Source organism: Protopterus annectens, chromosome 5.part1 (assembly GCF_019279795.1).
Source record: "Protopterus annectens isolate FY-2018-M chromosome 5.part1, PAN1.0, whole genome shotgun sequence".
In the NCBI taxonomy this organism is placed as follows: Eukaryota; Metazoa; Chordata; order Ceratodontiformes; family Protopteridae; genus Protopterus; species Protopterus annectens.
The window spans coordinates 760847903-760867089 of record NC_056736.1 but is presented as its reverse complement, the minus strand read 5'-3'; the positions used below and the strand labels follow the sequence as shown (position 1 = coordinate 760867089).

The 19187-nt window shown below is 40.2% G+C and overlaps 1 protein-coding gene across 1 annotated transcript in view; it reads right to left on the bottom strand.

Moving 5' to 3' along the window:
- LOC122803646 (lectin-like) overlaps positions 1–19187 on the bottom strand; it is a 320457-nt gene that overhangs the window by 284653 nt on the left and 16617 nt on the right. The window contains exon 3 of the mRNA XM_044073401.1: positions 11285–11353. Within this exon, the coding sequence (XP_043929336.1) occupies positions 11285–11353 (69 nt within the window). The remainder of the gene's footprint in view (positions 1–11284; positions 11354–19187) is intronic.

Below are 19187 nucleotides of genomic sequence, written 5' to 3'. Positions count from 1 at the left end.
AAGGAAATGGTCGCTAATATCATCAGGAAGTATGCCTGTTTTATATACCAGGGGATTACTATTAACCAATATCCAATCTAGGGTGCTCTGTTTGTTGCTAGGTTTATGAACTCTAATGGGAAAGATAATGGTTTGATGGAAGCCATAAAGGTTTATGTGAGAAGTTGGTTTGGCAGAAATACAGCAGTTCCAATCAATATTAAAATCACCTAAGAGTATGGTTTCCTGTGGGAAAGATGTGGAGAGCCAGCTAAGGATATTTTCAAGAATATTAATGTTATTGCCTGGGGGAATATAAGCGCAAATTATGTATAAGGATTTATTAGTATTAACCTGGACCTTAGAGATTAAGATTTCGGCATTGCTTGGTGAGGGAGGTTGAGTATCTAGTGGGGCAACCTGTAATTCAGATTTGTAGAGTATTGCAACTCCACCACCCTTTTTGTTCAGACGATCAAGTCTGAGGATGTTGCAACTAGGAGGGATTATATCATTGTCCTTAGTTCCTGGTTTAAGCCAGGTTTCTGTTAGACATAGGATGTCAAATGAATGTATATCTATCAGGGCATGTAGTTGGGTAATTTTATTATTTAAGCTCTGAATATTGAGGTGAGCTATGAGAAGAGAGCTGGGTGGACTAGTTGGGGGTGACAGAGTTTGTTTGATGGAATGGATGGGTATCAGGGAAGCAGTTGTTTGGGCCTCGGTTTGGATGACAGTCACCATGTAGAAGTAGGAGCTGTTGATGACTATGTAAGAATTTTAACAGTTTAGAAAAAAATAGGTTAGATTTTCTGGTTTGGAGATACTTAATATGGGTAAATCTATGGAATTGAGGTAGATGGTAGGAAGAAGAGGATGTTAAGTTACTGTAGGGTTTGTGAGGCTGGAACAGAGTGTGGAGTTGTTTGCTTTAAAGTGAGTTGAGATTCAGTAAAGCTTAGGTGCTCAAAGTGAGTGAGGGTATAAGATACAAGTAGAGTATTAAGGATTATAAGAAAGAAAAGTAGTTTAAATGTTTTGGAATGTCAGATTTAGACATAGTAAGGGGAAATAAGTTAAGTTTATTGAAGCAAGGAGATAGAGGTATAAAGAAAGGAAATGTTAATGTATGGAGCAGTTTAAGGAGAGATAAGGGTTAAAGCAGTAAATAAATATGGGCCGAACTGATAAGTATGTAACTAGATAGAGTGGGCTATTGGTGGATGCAGGAAGGAGGTGTGGCTATCCTAGTATAAGGTTAGAAGCACTGGGGGTGTGTGGAATTTGGGGGTAGGGTAGAGGAGCAGAGTGAGCCTGCAGAGTGAACGGAGCATGTAGAGCCAGATCGCAGTAAAGCCTGCGATAAACTATCAAAAAAGTGGAGCTACAGCAATGTACAAGGTGAAAAGAGATATACACACTATGAGTAACAACTTACTCACAGGGAGGTGGGCAGGGTTTGGGGCTTAGAAATGATATAGGGGTGAAAGTAAAAGCTAGCTTCAATACATGTGGGATGGGGTATTATAGGTGGATATATGTGTACATTTATTGGGAGGATGTTGCCACCTAGTTGCAAAAGAGGGAGCAGCAGAAGGAAGGTTGGGTCTTATTAAGTTTAACAACCAGCCTAGGAGAGAAGGTGGAGGGGGGAAGCTAGCAGTGGGCTGCCATCGCACACGTGGGAGGTATAAATAGCAGATATGGTAAGGTATCAAATTATATACACAACATACACTGGGTCTTTTTTAGGAGCTATCTTGTAGTGGTAGCACTCAGCGGTGTATATGTTGCAGGCAGATGCAATGGTGTCATCTAAAGTTTAGCTTGGAAGTAGCCCTTGGATAAATAATAAAGTGAGGGAGCACCCGAGGTGACAGACTGTAAAAAAAAAGAGAGAAAGAGAACATTAGGTAGTTATTTGGAGAGGAGGGGAGGTCAAGAGTGGAGGGTTGGTGTGGAGGTGAGTAAGAACAGGTTGAAGAGGGTTGCATAAGTGTGTACTAAAGGTAGAGGAGGGATAGAAATTAGGTATGGTTACTGCAAGAGGGAGGGGAAAGTTTAGTGATGAAGGAGAAGAAACAGAGCACACGTAGGCAGTAGAAACAATGCAACACTCAGTCTAATAACATTTAAACAATATTCTAGAGCCAGACGGGTATTGAAAAACCTCCAGACAGTTTACGGGGGTAATTTAGTCTTTAAAATGGGATCAGAGCACTAAAAGCATGTAGGTAGGTTATGACAATCAGTTATATGAGGCAAAAACAGTCATACAATGCATAGTTACAGCATGATATATTACCAACATCTGAATAAGAATAGGCGGGAAACACAGATATAACATGTGATATTGTAATCAGTTCCCGAAGCTCATTAACAAAGCAGCATTAGATACAGTGCTAAAATCTAGTACAGTTAGATAAATGTTTTACGCATTATACACAAGCAGTGTTTTCTAAAAAAGTAAACCTGCTACGACTGGCGTGGAGACAAGGTCCCTCTTAGCCCTTATATAGTTCAATTAGTTAACTGCTTAACGCGTTGTACACTTACAGTCCTTTTAAAGAGTAAATCAGCTACAACTGGTGTAGAGATAAGCCCCTCTTAGCCAAAATTGTTGTAGAGCTTTAGCCCTTATCTAGTACTTTCCACGTTGAATTATAGTTTTCTGCTTGTGCTGTGTATAAGAGACCTAAGTGTGTTCATTGAATTGCCCCTTCAAAGTGGGTAACCCCTATCCACCTTTTTCTATTGGAAGAATTGGCTTATCCCACTTGACTCTTGCCATCTTCTCCTCCCAGATAAAATCATTCAGCTCTTTATTAACTGCTGTCTACAGCTTCTCCTCTGGTTGATAAAACTATACCTGACCTGTGTATAAGACTAAAGGGCATAAAAACATTTTAACTGCTTTTTATCTTACTATCCATATCCATATAACAAAGCTTCCATTTTCTTGGTTTTTGTATTACTGTATCTTTTGTTTAGTCTTTTCCCACATATCCTTAGCTGCCACACCAGAATTTTAATCCATACTCCTAAACACTTCATTTTATCATGTCCCCATAAATATGGATATTGCTGAGCCAATTTGTGGGTGGTAAATAATTTACCACTATTATCTTTGTTTTAGATTCATTAATTTTGTATCCCAAAAAGATTTGACACTGTGTTAAAATGTTCCACTACATTGTAATGTCCCTTTCTGGTTTTGTCAGGTACAAACTATTATCATCTGCAGATAGAGCCAGCTTTTCTTGACTACCATACCAATTAAATCCTTGAATTTATGAGTCCCTTATTTTCTTTGCCACTGGTTCTAAATATAATGCAAATAACAAAGGGGAGAGAAGAAACCTCTGTCTGGTTCCTCTGCTCAAGTAGAAATTATCAGAGAGGACCTTACTCACTTTAATTTTCACCTCCAATCCCTCATATATTCTCCTAAACAATCTTATAATTTTACCAGTGAATGCAAATGCTTCCATTGCTCTGCTCATAAAGTCCCAGATTACTCTGTCAAATGCTTAAGATGTTGGTGTCCTGGGGGGAGTCTATTATGCTCCCAATTTGCAGTAATTTGTGAACTTAGTTAACCAGAAGCCTTGAACATTAACCTTGATGTTTGAGAAATAGATGTAAAACAGGTGCAGGCCCAGTACAAAGTCCTGGGGTACTCCACTGGCAACAGGTCTCTTGGTGGAGGTTGTCTCACTGATCCTGAATTCTTGGGTCCTGTCTGTGAGCCAGCTGGGAATCCGGTGAGCTATGTAGGGATTTATGCCCAGCTCAGGGAACTTGTCAAGGATACCTGGTTAGGGTATTGGATAGAATGCTTTGGCCAATTCAAGGTATGCAGTATGCACTGATTTACCCTTGTCCACTACCTTGGTGATCCTCTCAAGGAAGTCTAATAGGTTAAGGGGCATGACCTGCCCTTTACAAAGACAAGCCAGTGTTTCTAAGTTGCCGATATTCTGGCTTATCATGTCCAAAATAATTTGTTCCATGGCTTAGCATATTAGGCTCATTAGACTGATGGCTCTGTAGTCCTCTAGGTTGGTTGATGGTCTGCCATTATAGAGGAAGTGACAGTTGTGGTCCTCCATTCACTTAAAATGGTGTCTGTTTTGAGGCTGTAGTTGAAGAGTGGCTCAGGTGGCCCTGATAGGTCATGTTTTAGATTGTCCAGGAAGTAACTGGGTATGTTGTCAGGACCCATGGAGGAGGTGATCTTGGCTTTAATGAGTGCTGCCATCACTTGGCCCTTCCTGATAGCTAGGGGAAGTATGATGGAGGGCCAGGTGGGGAATGGGGGGTGATGTTTAAGATGCAGTGCATTTATTATATCACCCTGATCAGTGAGGGTAGTAACATTCACCCCCAGTTCAGCACACTGCTGTGTGTTACCTTTAAGGTTTCAGACATAGCTGAAGAACTCCATGAGTTTTTTTTTTCTTTTATTATATACCCTGTTTAGGTGAGGATTCCACCAGTGGGGCTTATTTTCAGTGTTTGTTTTGGGTTTACTTCTGGTGGGTACAGCAGCCTCTATGCAGCCATCCACTTATTCGTATAGGGACACTGTGAATAATTTGCATGTTAGCTGTGATCTCAGGGTTAGACAGAACCTTAAATTTTGAGAAACCTTCTTTAATAGCTGTAGTTTGTCTCAGAATAGCTCTGGGTTGATTTATACTTCAAAGGCGAGAGCTTTGTGATTTGACATCACTGATAAGGACATGACATGGGGTGGGGGGTGCAGTACTCTGCCATGTTGGGGGGGTACCAGATCCAGCATGTTTAACCTTTGGTTGGAGCGAAAACTATCTGTTCCATGATGATTGTGTTAATAAAGTCCAGGAAGCATTTTGCCCATGTGTTTGAAGCAGTGTACGTTTCCCAATCTCTAGAGGGGTAGTTAAAGTTTGGTTGGATGGTAAGTTGCTCTGGTAGGTGTAGGTAAGAGTCAACGAGACTCTAGCAGCATAGATGATCACTTGTAGCTGGCCATGATATGGCGAGGAACCTCATCTATGCTGACTTGCATGTACACGAGCTCCATGTTATCATCCTGCTTATTCTGTTTATCAACCTGGGGGGTATGTTTATTACTAACAGAGATGGAGACACCTCCACGTTTGGCCTCAGTGTGTTCTCTGCAGTCTACTCTGACTCCTCTTCTGGCTTATCCTCCACTGGCTGTTGTGCTGGGAGGTGCACAAACTGCATGTCTGTCTTTTGCACATTTTTTTCATCTGTGCACACAGTTTTTATATTATACCAGTTTCCCTTTAAATTGTACACATCTTTGTTTGAGACAATCTGCTAAAAAATTGAGAAAAATGTCCAAAAATAAATTTTAACTAGTTTTACTATCTGAGCATTCCTTCATCTCCATTAATAACTATGACATGTCAAAATGGCACGTGCATCCTTCTTACACAAACAGCATGACCCATACCTCCTCTGCTAATTCCTTTGTTTCTTAGTAATATTTCTTATTTCATGCATAGTAGTTCACTTTTCTGTTAAATATGAATCCTGTTTTTATATATCATTACTTCTAAAATGAATGTGCAGCCTTCTTCTTGGTGCATACCGAATGAATTAATTATAAAAGAGTTTCAAGGTGCACATCCATTGAAACACTGTGTAGGGGAATTTCCATGGTGCTCTGTTGAAATTTCCCCTAGTCAGTAGCCATGAAAATAGGGCTTAGGACTAGTGGGACTTACCATTTCATCACAACATGTATGCATACATACATACATACATACATACGTACATACATACATACATGCATAATTAAAATGGTGTGCATTTGCCATAAGATATTAAGGCCAGTCACGCCATGATATAATACTAGTGAGAGAGGTGTGGTGTTCATGGCCTATAAACCCTGCACCATCATATTACTTGGTGGCATCAGTTGACATTTAAGCTGTATAATCTTTATGGGCGTGTTTTTTTCACTTATCCTACTCAGCAACAACTCCTCGTGGTCCTGCAGAGTGGTGCTAGCAGCAGAGAAACGTAAAAAGTCACTGCTTCCAAGATTTAAGTATAAATTTTCTGTTGCTATCTGTGCGACCGTCCTTCCTCACCGAAAAGCGAGTCTACATGGCTGATTTACTTGCTCTAATCCTGTTTTCTGTGTTTTTACAATACCTGCACTTGTTTAAAGTTTTGTTGTTTGCGTTTAACTGTTGAGGCTGCCCACTCAAGTGCACTAGCCTGTGTATTGAATTTACTGTACTTCTCCTGCTGTTTTTGTGAAAAAAGAAAAAAAATATCCTTGTTTCCCACCTTTCCTAACCTAGAATAGTCCCTTATACAGGCTTTGCTGTATTCTGGACTTTTGAATAGTTCCTGTGTTGCCCATTTCCTTACTTGGATTGATGGAAGTTTCTTTGCTCACCAGTGGGAGTGGGGAGCCTTGAGCAGCCTATCTGTTCCAGAAGGAGTGACCTCAGCACAAGAATCTTGTAGTTAATTGACCATTTTGGGCCATTTCTAGCTCTTTAAAGTTCCCTGCATAAAAACCCACTTTAGCGCGGCTTTCTGTGATTGTGCGCATAGCGCAGCATCGGGCAGCGCTGGTTAATCAGGTTTAAACTATTCCCGGCTCCACAAAGTCTGCTCTTCACTTTTTCCCTTAGAACTGCTCTATCTCTTAAGTTAAACACCCTACTCTTATTCTAAAGTCCTGCACTTGCCCAAAAAAAGCAATCTTACAATTTAGCACTAGTAAACTAAAAGCACTACATCCTCATTTACTCTCTACGATTACCTTGTCCCCTATTGGTCCATTTTGATTCAGTGATAAAGGAGTTCCCTATACTATTCTAGCATGTCCAAAGGTCAGTAAATGGTTTCCTCACCAGTCCAGCTGGTGAATCTGGGAATCTTGAGGCAATGTTACAACTGTCTCATGTACACGGACAACCCTCTCCTCCTCCAAACAGGTTCAAATATATGTGAGAGATGCAACCATATAGCCAAACTGAAGGCTGAGCTCTCTCAACTCAAAACTGGTGTAGCTAGACAGGAGGAGAAGGTAACCTCACACAACACAAATCCAGACTCACATAGTCCTACCGCAACAACAAAACAAACACATAAACACACAAAAACATACTCGGAGGCTCTAAATAAAAATCTGCCTAAGCAGCAGAGACCTCCAAAGCAGACATCCAAGCAAATGCTACCCCAGAACAAAACACGTGCAACACATAGTTCACAAAGTCAGTGTGCCAAACAGTCACAGCCCTTAAGGCTAAATAACACACCTGATACACTCGTAATAGGTGATTCTATAGTCAGACACACTGACGTCCCACTCACCAGGCTGAACAAAGAGAAGGTCACAGTGAGCTGCCTGTCAGGTGCTAGAATCCGCCATGTAACGCAAGCACTCAGGTCACTCCAAAGCAAGTACAAATATGACTCAGTCATTGTCCATGCTGGTGTGAATGACCTGAGACGTACCTCTCTCGACTACATGAAAAGAGACATAGAGGAGCTCTCCGATCATGTAGCCCAGGCCGGTATGACCCTGACCTTGAGCAGCATCTTACCCTCACCTTGAATGATGACATAGTATAAAGACAAAATGATCGATTTTATCAATTGGCTAAAATTTTGGTGTCATTCAAAGGGGATCCAGTGTCTGTCAGCCTGGGATGACATCATCAACAAGCCGCATTGCTTCGCTATGGACGGCTTGCACCTGTCACCCCTGGGCTTTCGGATATTGGCAAAGGCTCTTGCCACCCCCATAGTGCCCTTTTTAGGCAAGGCTCAAAAGACAAACCCGCCTCCATAGACAACACAATGAATAAGAAACTAAGGGTAATGCTGCTAAACGCCAGAAATCTAAACCTCAAGATGCACGCACTCAAAGCCCTCCTCAGTATGGAGAACATCGATATCTGTGCAGTGACCGAAACCTGGTTCAAGGCTCCAGAGAACACCCCAGCACTACCAGGTTATACTCATATCATGCTTTTCGGCCCCAAAACTCGGACTGAACCACAAAAGGAGGGGGAGTATCCATATTTATCAAAGATACCTACACCTCCAGGTTAGTGGCGTCGCACGAAGCATTGGAGACCATCCATGTGCAACTAATAGTGGGCAAAACTGCTTTTCAGTTTGTAGCATGCTACAGACCACCCTCTCAAAAATCAGGATTCCCACTCGGCTTTACTGAAAACACTGGAGAATAAGAAGATCTCTCCAAACACCATTATATTGGGTGACTTCAACTACCCAAACATATACTGGGAGCATTACTCAAGCCCCAGCACCTTAGCCCAAAGGTTCCTGGAATTTATAAACTCATATGCTATGGAACAACTAGTCACCACTCCCACAAAAGGGGAAACCAGACTTGACCTGATCATTACCAACATGGGGACTCTATGCTCCATACCAGAAGTATATCCCTCATTGGTGAGATCAGACCATAAATGAATCTCACTGGATATCCACATTCTGACCCCACCCCCAGCCCAGAAAACCACAGTGAAAAACTTCTCAAATGCAAATTTCACACTTCTCAAAACTGAGGTGGAATCCTTCAAGGCCCCCGGGCCAGTGGAAACTATGGCCCAAACTGCAGAAACCTATATAAATGCATTCTATGGACATCTCCAGGAATGTATGGATCATGCTATCCCAAACAAAACCAAGAGCCAATCTTCCAAAGGCAGGCGTCCAGTCTGGTGGACCCCAGCCATAAATAAGCTGTACAAAAGAAGGAGGAAGCTACTACATGACAGAGCAAAATCCCTAAAAGGGAAAGCATCTCTGATCAGTACTAGCAAAAAACTACAATCCCTCATAAAATCCTCCAAGGCCAGCTTCAAGAGAAAAATTGCACAGGACACTAAAGACAATCACAAGGCTTTTTTTAGCTATGTTAGGAACCTGGATGCAACTCCCACATATGCTCAGAGTTGATCCAAAATGACAAAAAATACACTGAACCCACAGACATTGCCAACATCCTGGCAGACAGGTTTAGTGCAAACTTCTCCCCCCCCCCCCCCCAAAAGAGCAAATATCTATCCCAGCAGAGTGCTGCCTCCCTAACATCTCAGATGCTCAGGTGAAAACTGCCCTCTCCAAAGCAAAAAACACTGCATCAATGGGACCAGACGGTGTCCCGGGTTGCATCCTACATGAACTCCAAAAAGAACTAAACCCTCATGTAAAACTGCTGTACAATCTCAGCCTTACTACAGGATATGTGCCCAAAGAATGGTGTACAGCAACAGTTGTCCCACTCCACAAAGGTGGAGCCTCTACGGACCCTGGAAACTATGTCCCATAAGCCTGACTAGCCTAATCTGCAAGGCCATGGAAAGGATCATCATGGAACTCATAAACAAAGACATTGGGGACCTACAGACACTAGATCCTACCCAATTCGGCTTTGTCAAGGGCAGATCCTGCCTCTTGAACCTGGTTGACTTCTTTGAAACAGTCGCCAAGGCCATAGATGAAGGGAAGGTAGTCCACACAGCCTACCTGGACCTCCAAAAGCATGTGACACAATACCCCACTCAGGCATCATAGATAAGCTATCCAGCTTAAATATAAACCCCTATGTCACAAGATGGGTTGCAAACTGGCTCAAAGACGGAACCCACAGAGTCAGAATTGCAGGAGCCATGTCAGACTCGAAACCAGTTACAAGTGGTGTCCCACAAGGCTCAGGCCTGGGACCTCTCTTGTTCGGTATATATTTTTCCGAGGTACAGGCAAACACAGTAGGACTGCAGCTGACCAAGTTCGCAGATGACTGCAAACTGGGTGCCATAATTGACTCTCCAGCCGACATGAGCATTCTTCAAAAAGGTCTCACAGAAACGGATAACTGGTGCCAGAGCCATGGCCTAAAGCTAAATGCCAAAAAGTGTATAGTCATACCCTGTGGCAAAAACAAAGTGCCCACAATTTACCACATAGGTGGTAACCCATTAAGTACGGAGGAAGTAATTAGGAACCTGGGAACCCAAGTTGATAGTAATCTTTCCTTCGACAACCACATTGCCAGAGTGGTTAGAAAGACCTTCTATATAGCCCACCTTATCATGAAAGGATTCACATCTAGATCAAGGGAGGTCATCGTGCCCCTTTATTCATCCCTCATCAGGCCCATAATAGAATACAATGCCCCATTTGGGATGTACCTTACCCGACACCTGCAGCAACTAGAAAGACCCCAAAAGTACCTCACAAAGAGGATCAAGGGACTTAAACATATGCCATATGCTGCTCGGTTAAAGAAACTCCAGCTCTACTCAGTTATATACCGCCTACTTAGAGGCGAGCTATGCCTGACATATAAAGCTATGTCCAACCCAGAATTAATGGACATGCTCGACCTCAAAAAATCCAAATCCCTTAGAGCCACGTGCTTGAGGGACTTGAAGCTCAGCACAGAAATAAATAGGACATGCTGGAGGGACAGATTCATAACCCAGAGGCTCCCTTCGCTCTGGAATAGAATCCCGGTCCATGTTAGGCAGAGCCCCTCACTGACTCTCTTCAAGAGGAATCTTGATGAGTGGATGGGGGATTGTAGGTTTACCCCAGGGATTACTTCTGTGTCACTGCTAGACAGAGGCACAGTAAACTAACCTTAAAAAGGGCACAGCAAACTCAAAGCTGCGAAAGCCAATCACACTCTGGCTAGGCTTATAAATGCCGCAGGGCAGATTGCCTAGTATGACCCTATGAACCTATGAACCTATGGACAGTAACAGTATTGCTAATAAATAAGGGGTTACATTTTCTGGCAACATAGTTGCATTAAAGGAGGAATGGGGTATTTATGTTAATGTTACTACTAAAAGGAATAAATGGGGTGTAGTAGATTGTTTATATGCATGCAGGAAGAAGCTGAGCTGTGACACAGTATTTGTGCACACAATACTTCTGATGGGAACAGGCAGGGATGTAACCGACTACTTATGATGCTACTAACACCTTAAACTAAATGTATAATAATAAATTACTTACATTTAAGGTGCTACAAACACCTTCAGCTAAATGTATAATAATACATTTCATACATTTAACATGCTACAAACACCTTGAGGTAAATGTACAATAATAAATGACTTACATTTAAGGTGCTACAAACACCCTGAGCTAAATGTATAATAGTAAATTACTTACATTTAAGATGCTACAAACACCTTGAGGTAAATGTATAATAATAAATGACTTACATTTAAGGTGCTACAAACACCTTGAGATAAATGTATAATATTAAATGACTTACATTTAAGGTGCTGGCGAATGATATTTCCTATCGGTTGGACAGTGTTCTTTCCATTTCCCAAACTGTGGTCTAAAAATATAGAAAGCGTTCAGTCTTACAATACATAGACATCACTCTATTATTTTAGATTTCATTGCACATTCTCAGCATAATATAAATGTAGAGTACATTTTATTGGCATTAGACCATCTCTCTGTATCACAGTGCTATGCTTCGTAGCCGATTTAGTGTAATGTAATTTCATTGTTCTCATAAATGTATATCTATATAACTACTGCTGACAGAACAGATCTCTGTTATCTTTAGAGATGTCATCACATTCACCATATCTCTCAACTGTACAGATTTTTGCAGAATGCCCAGAATTTTGCCTCATATCTTTTGTCTGTTGGTCAAACAAATTGTGGTTTTCTGGCAAACCATTGAAGATTGAAGTTACTATATAATGACAGACATTTGAGTTTCACACTTCATATCCTCCAGAGAATGTGTTCTAACTGTTTATTAACTTTATAAGAGCAATATTTAAAAATTGTCACGATTTTTGGGCCTTTGTCCCTCCATTATTTGTTGGCTTTCTCCAGATTTTTTGCAGTAACACATTAAGAGGTAAGCATTCTAATGTTTTTTTTTTTCTTTAGAAGGCTACTTTATTTTATTTTTATTCATATTTGTGTACTGTAAAGGTACACTGATCAGTACTGATCAGTTTTAAGCCCAGCCAAGATGAAATATAAAACATTAAATAAACAAAAAAGGATGAAATGTAATCGATAACAACAAAGTTCAAATTAGTTGCATAGAAAAACTGTGTAAGTACATTCTAGTAAGCAAGCAGAGTGTAATGTATAATATACAGTAATATAAATTAATGTCCTCAAGTGTGGAAAATGTATATCTGTGCATAAAGTTAGAACAAAGCATGGAAAACACTTGCATTAGTTAGAAATGACTGCAGCTTTGCACGTACCCTGTTAACTGGAATGAAGGTCAGCAGGACTAAGACAGACTATATGTGTGTGAATGAGAGGGAGGATAGAGGAATGGTGAGGATGCAGGGAGTAGAGGTGGTGAAGGTGGATGAGTTTAAATACTTGGGATCAATAGTTCAGACAAATGGTGAATGTGGAAGAGAGGTGAAGAAGAGAGTACAGGCAGGATGGAGTGGGTGGAGAAGAGTGTCAGGAGTGATTTGTGACAGACGAGTACCAGTAAGAGTGAAAAGGAAGGTCTACAAGAGGGTAGTGACACCAGCTGTGTTATATGGGTTGGAGACAGTGGCATTACGAAAAAGGCAGGAGTCAGAGCTGGATGTGGCAGAGTTAAAGATGTTAAGATTTGCACTGGGTGTGACGAGGGTGATCAGGATTAGGAATAAGTATATTAGATGGTCAGCCCAGGTTTGAAGGTTTAGAGACAAAGCCAGAGAGGCAAAATTGCGTTGGTTTGGACATGTGCTGAGGAGGGATGCTGAGTATATTGGGAAAAAGATGCTAAGGATGGAGCTACCAGGTAATTGGAAAAGAGGAAGGCCTAAGATAAGGTTTATGGATGTGGTGAGAGAGGACATGCAGGTGGTTGGTGTGACAGAGCATGATGCAGAGGACAGGAAGAAATGGAAACAGATGATCCACTGTGGTGACCCTTAACGGGAACAGCCAAAAGAAGATGATGATGAGTAGCAGGCCATACCAGATATAATTCAAATACGTATATAACTAGTAGTATGTATATAACTAGTATACTAGATGTCATTACTACAAACATTTCACAAAAAAATAAATAAATAATTACATATACTGCAAGATTCCATAAGTAACTATAACCACTGTATTCTACATGGTTACTAACATTTACACCATCACCAAATCAAGCTTTCTTTACCAAATCAGCCCCTGAGTGCAGTGAAACATAACTGTTAGCTGACGTAGTAACTAATCTTTAATAATATGACACTGCAGATCCATCCTCAACTTTTAAACTTTATTCTAAACTCTTGTATGCAGTGGAAGACAGATTATTTCCTCTAAAACAGATTGAACACAAAATTAATTTAGTCCCTTGAATAATATCCAAAGTTAAGGCAACATTAATAAAACAACCTGAATGAAACAACAACAGAATATGACTTTAAAATTATAAACTATTTAAATGGCACACACAACTAAAAACTAAAATTCTTGTTGAACCAGGGTACTGTATAAAATTTCAAATCCCTTCATCGAGGCAACCTCCCAAAATAAATTGTATTAAAGCTCTTAATTCTAACAAAGTATTTCAAAAAATTGTTAGCTGGTCGGTTCACTCTTGACACTCAGAATGCAGTAAAAGCATCCATTATCTCTCCTTGTTTTCACTGTACGTTATCTTCAATAAGCTCAAAAGTCTTACCCTCTGTTTATACCACGTAATATAGCTGCAGCCCCCATGTTGTTTCAAAACAATTCCTAAAACAACAGTTAACTACAAATATGGTGTTTTAATACAATCCACCGTGTCATGGTGTAAATACACCTTAATCTTATTTCCATAAGCAGCTGCCTTCTAAGCATATAGGTTCATAGATTCATAGGTTATAGGTGTTTACTAGGCTAATGACCACAAGGGCCTTTTTAAGCCTAGCCATGCATCCCAAATCTCTGACAAGTTCTGATACCCTTGATAAGTATAAGCAGGGATTTGGGAGAGGAAACATTTACAGGTTCCTGTGTCCATTAGAGACACAGATGCCAAACTAGGGATGAATTTCCTGTTTCCCATCCAATTGTCTAACTTGCACTTTAATTGAGTTAGGGAGGAATTCTGCTTTATATGAATGGGGAGCCTGTTTTGTAGATGTGGTAGTCTCTGGAATGCATACCTGTCTCTCCAGCAGGTCCTATTTATATCACAGGCTATGTTTAAGTCTTTAGAACAGGTAATTCTGGTGCGGCTTGTTTTGTGGATATGCAGGAGGTCCATCAGAGTGGGATCTGACAATGCCCTGTATGGCAAGCATATATTTCCCTCAAAAGCCTGTAGGAGACAGAATACAGGGATAGGGCCTTGAAGTGGTTTGCATAGGACATTTTGCATATGCCCTTTATTCTTTTAGTGAGGAACCTCTGTGGACATTCCAATTGTTGGATATGCCTGGTTAGGTATATACCAAAGGGGGCATTGTACTCAACGATAGGTCTGATGAATGCCAAATACAGTGGAACAATGACTTCCTTGGACTTAGATGCCATACCTTTGTATATAAGTTGCGCAACATAGAATGATTTCCTCACCGCTGTATACATGTGATGGTTAAAGGCTAAATTACTATCTATGTGTGTCCCTAAGTCCCTGACTACTAGATCAACTCTAAGGGGTGTTTTGTCAATATGATAGTTACCAAGGGTGGATGACTTCCCAAAGAATACTATTATGTATTTCTTGGCATTTAGTTTCATTCAATGGCTCTGTCACCAGTTGTTTGTCTGTGTCAGCCCCTCCTGGAGAAAATTTGTATCAGTGTGGGATTCAATGACAGCTCCTAATTTGTAATCATCTGCAAATTTAATCAGCCAGAGACGACTGACATTGGCCTTGATTTCAGACAAGTAAATGCCAAAAAGGAGCGGTCGAAGGACTAAACCCTGAGGGACTCCACTTATGACTGGCCTCTTTGTATAGGCAGACTCCCTATTTCTAACTTCCTGAGTCCTGTCAGTGAGCCAGTTGGCTATCCACCGGGTGACAAATGAGTTTGTATCTAACCTCTTGAGTTTGTCAACAATGCCTGAGTGGAGTATTGTGTCAAATGTCTTGGCCAGGTCAAGGTAGGAGTGTGAACCATTTTCCCTCATCCATTGCTTTGGTTATCTTCTCAAAGAAGTCCACCAGGTTGAGTAAGGATGATCTTGCCTTGACGAATTCAAACTCAGTTGGGTCAAGTGTCTAGAGGTTTAATATATCTCTATTGATCATTTCCATGATAATTCTTCCCATGGCATTACATATAAGACTAGTGAGACTTATGAGTCTGTAGTTTCCAGCGGTTGTAGTTGGCTCACCTTAGTGTCGAGGGATGATTGTTGCTGTTCTCCATTCATGAGGCATGAAGCATGTTTGGAGGTTACACTTAAATATTAATTCCAGAGGCCCTGATAGGTCATATTTCATGCTATTTAGAAGCCATCCTGGGATACTGTCTGGGCTCATTGATGCAGTGTTTTTGGTCTTAGAGAGAGCATTAAGGACCCTAGTGATAGTAGGCAGAGTTATATTTGATGGTATTTCCTGAGGGAAGGCTGAGGGCGAGTGTAAGAACTGATAAGATTGTACTGTACTGGAATTAATTGAAATCAACTGAAATTAGACTGAAACGAAAGTCTTTGTTAATTACCCAAACTCATGCTGAATAGGTACCAGTCTCTCCTTTATGGGCCAAGTCTGTGTACTTTTCAGAATGAATTCTCCAAACACTGTAGATCATTTAATAAGGCTTTATTAGATGTTCACAATATCGGAATACTGACTTCATTAACAGTGCTGATAAACAATAACAATCTGTAGAAATGCTGGGGTGCTGATTAATATCCAAAGTTACTGCACGTCATATTCTGATTGTCCTGAACAACATAAACTAAAATAGTCTTTATTTGACCTGTCTTCTGTACTCAGGCTCGAGTGTCTGTATTGTAGCTTAATTTTCTCTGTAATGACAAGTTGAATCAACTGAGTAACCTTAACTAACTTCCTTAACTGTATCTGAAGTATATCTTAATACCAAACCCTGTAATGCTTTACATGCCTTCTTAGCCTTGGTTACCTTGGTTTTCAAGCCTGGTATTACATGTGCCTTCTTATCTAGAAACATTCTGTAGCTGGCAAGATTGTATCTTTCCCTTGAGAAAAGAACATTCTGTATTTCTGTATATGCTTATCTTTCCTTTCTAATAAACTGTCTCACATGCTTGACTGGCAAGGTTATTCTTTCTTTTTGCTTAACTGTCTTTTATTTATTTTATTTTATTTATTTACAGTTTGTTTACCAGGATAGACAATTAGGCCAAGAAAAGCCCATTTTCAATGGAGTCCCAGGGAGAAAAGTTCCTTAAAATCAGTAAACAAATTAAAACAATACAATCACATGCTGTAATGCAGATAATGAACAAGGTATTACACAGGATAAAAATTACAATTTGCAATGGAATTCAGATAAATAATATGAAACTCATTAGTGAATATTCAATAATAGATTAGCTAACACATTGGAATATAACAGTGGTGGCAAAGAGCCTCACACAGTATCTTAACAAGATTATAGTTGGACAGACAAATGACTGGTGCCAGAAACATGGCTTCAAGCTAAATACAAAAAAATGCATCATCATCCCCTTTGGGGAGAGTGATGTCCCCACAAATTATCACATTAATAACAATATCCTAAGCACCCAGTCAGTCATGAGGGATTTGGGCACCCAGATTGATAGCAACCTGACTTTTGGCCACCATATTGCTTCCATTGTACGGAAAGCTTTTTACATGGCTCACCTTATAAGTAAGGGTATCTCATCCAGGGACAAGGAGGTCATAACATCTCTGTATTCTTCCATTATAAGGCCCATTATAGAGTACAATACACCATTCGGCATGTACCTCGCAAAGCACATGCAGCAGAGAGAGACACCACAGAGGTTCCTCATCAGGAGAATCCAGGGCATCAAAAATATACCATACACAGAAAGGCTAAAAGCCGTATCCCTCTACTCTGTTTCAAACAGATTCCTCAGAGGTGACCTCTGTCTGGCATACAATGTGATCTCTGACCTCACCTTGATGGGACTGCTGCATATCAGCAAGTCAAGCTCCACTCGAGTAACCTGCCCATGTGTCCTCTACCTGGTCTGTGACATCAATAGGATTTGTTGGCGGGACAGATTTGTATTCCAGAGACTTCCCCATCTATGGAATAGACTCCCTCTCCACATCAAGCAGAGTACCTTTTCACCCCTTTTTAAGCACAACCTGGATGGGAAATAGAAAATACATCCCTGGGATTCCACCTGTGTCCATGCTGGCCAATGGTACTGGGTGCTGATTTGTCTATGCATGGGCTAAACTCTTGGCTAGCCTTATAAGGACCTCAGGGCAAATAGCCTAGTAACTTCCTATGATCCTGTGACAGGGGGATATGCATAAATGAAACACAATTTCTAGGCCTATTTTACCCTTTAGCCTGTTTAATAACTACATTAAAATGGAAGTTCCTAGTCTAACAGTTGCCCCTGAGGTCCCGGACAAACATCTACAGGGACCTACTTCTGTGGTTACCTTACATCTGTATTGTTAACTACTGTATAGAGTTTTATGCTACCTGACTCATAATCTGAAAATAAATTTTATATGGTAAACCTGCAATTTCAATTTTGACCACTAGGTGTCACTTGAGCATTTGTGGCCTGTTTGGATTGAAGTCTCTTAACTTTATGATTTAATTATTGTTTCTCTTTATTTGGTGAATAAACTTGCAATTTTAATTTTAACCACTAGGCTTGAAGTCTGTTAACTTTATGATTGAATTTCCATATTACCTAAATTTGTAGTCTTAAATCTAAGTTCTGATGTATGAGAGATATATTCATCTTTATTCATTTCTTACTACTGACTGCATACCTCACAGTTTCAAAAAATGCCTTAATTTTTCCTCTTTCTAAAGCTCATTGCTCAAAAAAGCCATTGTCATCCAACTGCAAACATTTACCCTAATGCAAAAATATTGGGGGAAAGAGTATATAACCATACATTAGAGTATATAAAATACTGCCTCCCATCCTAAATATAGCACTATAACTGACATTTTCTCTACTAGCAATATCATCATCGTCATCAACTGAATTTTCATTTTTGTCTATCTGGTGTTGGGGTGTTATGTCAACTGTCACCACCTCTTTTGATTTAGTGCCACTCTCCTGTCTTCTTTTACCATTGTGCATGTTGTTGTAGGTCTTTTCTCACACACAGTTCATGCATCTCTTGTTTGGACATTGTTGTTTCCTCTTACCTTCTTCATGTCTTTCTCAAATTTTATTTATTTTATATTTGTTTACCTGGAAAGTCTGACTGGGCTGTTGGCCCTTTTTCAGCGAAGGCCCGGGGAGAAAAGTTCCACTAAATAGATACAGTTATAAAAAGAATTACATTGGGAAAATATGCAGTACATTATTTAAGTATATTACAGACAATGATAAATCATCCAACCATTTACTCCTTTCCTGCACATTTGACCAAACCACATTTACCTCACCTCTTTTGTTTTCACTCTGATGTCCTTAGTTTTTAATTTGTGTAAAAAGACAATGAAATCGGAGAAGCACTGATCTGGTATCCTGACCTATGGTCTCATCCATTATTGGATAAAGATCTGCTAAAAACCTTAACTGGATTGTTTTTTGTTTCCTTTCAGAAATAGGACTTAATTTTATTTTTGGTAAGTTTTGCTAAGTTACCTGCAGCCAGGATCCAACATTATGAAAAATTCTCCTTATTCTTAATCTTTTAGTCCTTAATGTGGCCCATTTAGAACCACCCATCTCAGGAACATTACCTCCATCCATACCTGTCAAACTCTTGGCACAAGACATTGGACAAAGCCAAATATAATGAGTGGACAAAGGCTCAAAAATAGGGAAACTTTCTAAATATTACTCTTATTATAAACTTAGCATGTTGGTAGAATAATATGTTTTGCATTAGTATGCATTTCCTGAGGATATGAAGTCAGAAATTAAAAATTCTCCTTATTCTTAATCTTTTAGTTCTTAATGTGGCCCATTTAGAACCACCCATCTCAGGAACATTACCTCCATCCATACCTGTCAAACTCTTGGCACAAGACATTGGACAAAGCCAAATATAATGAGTGGACAAAGGC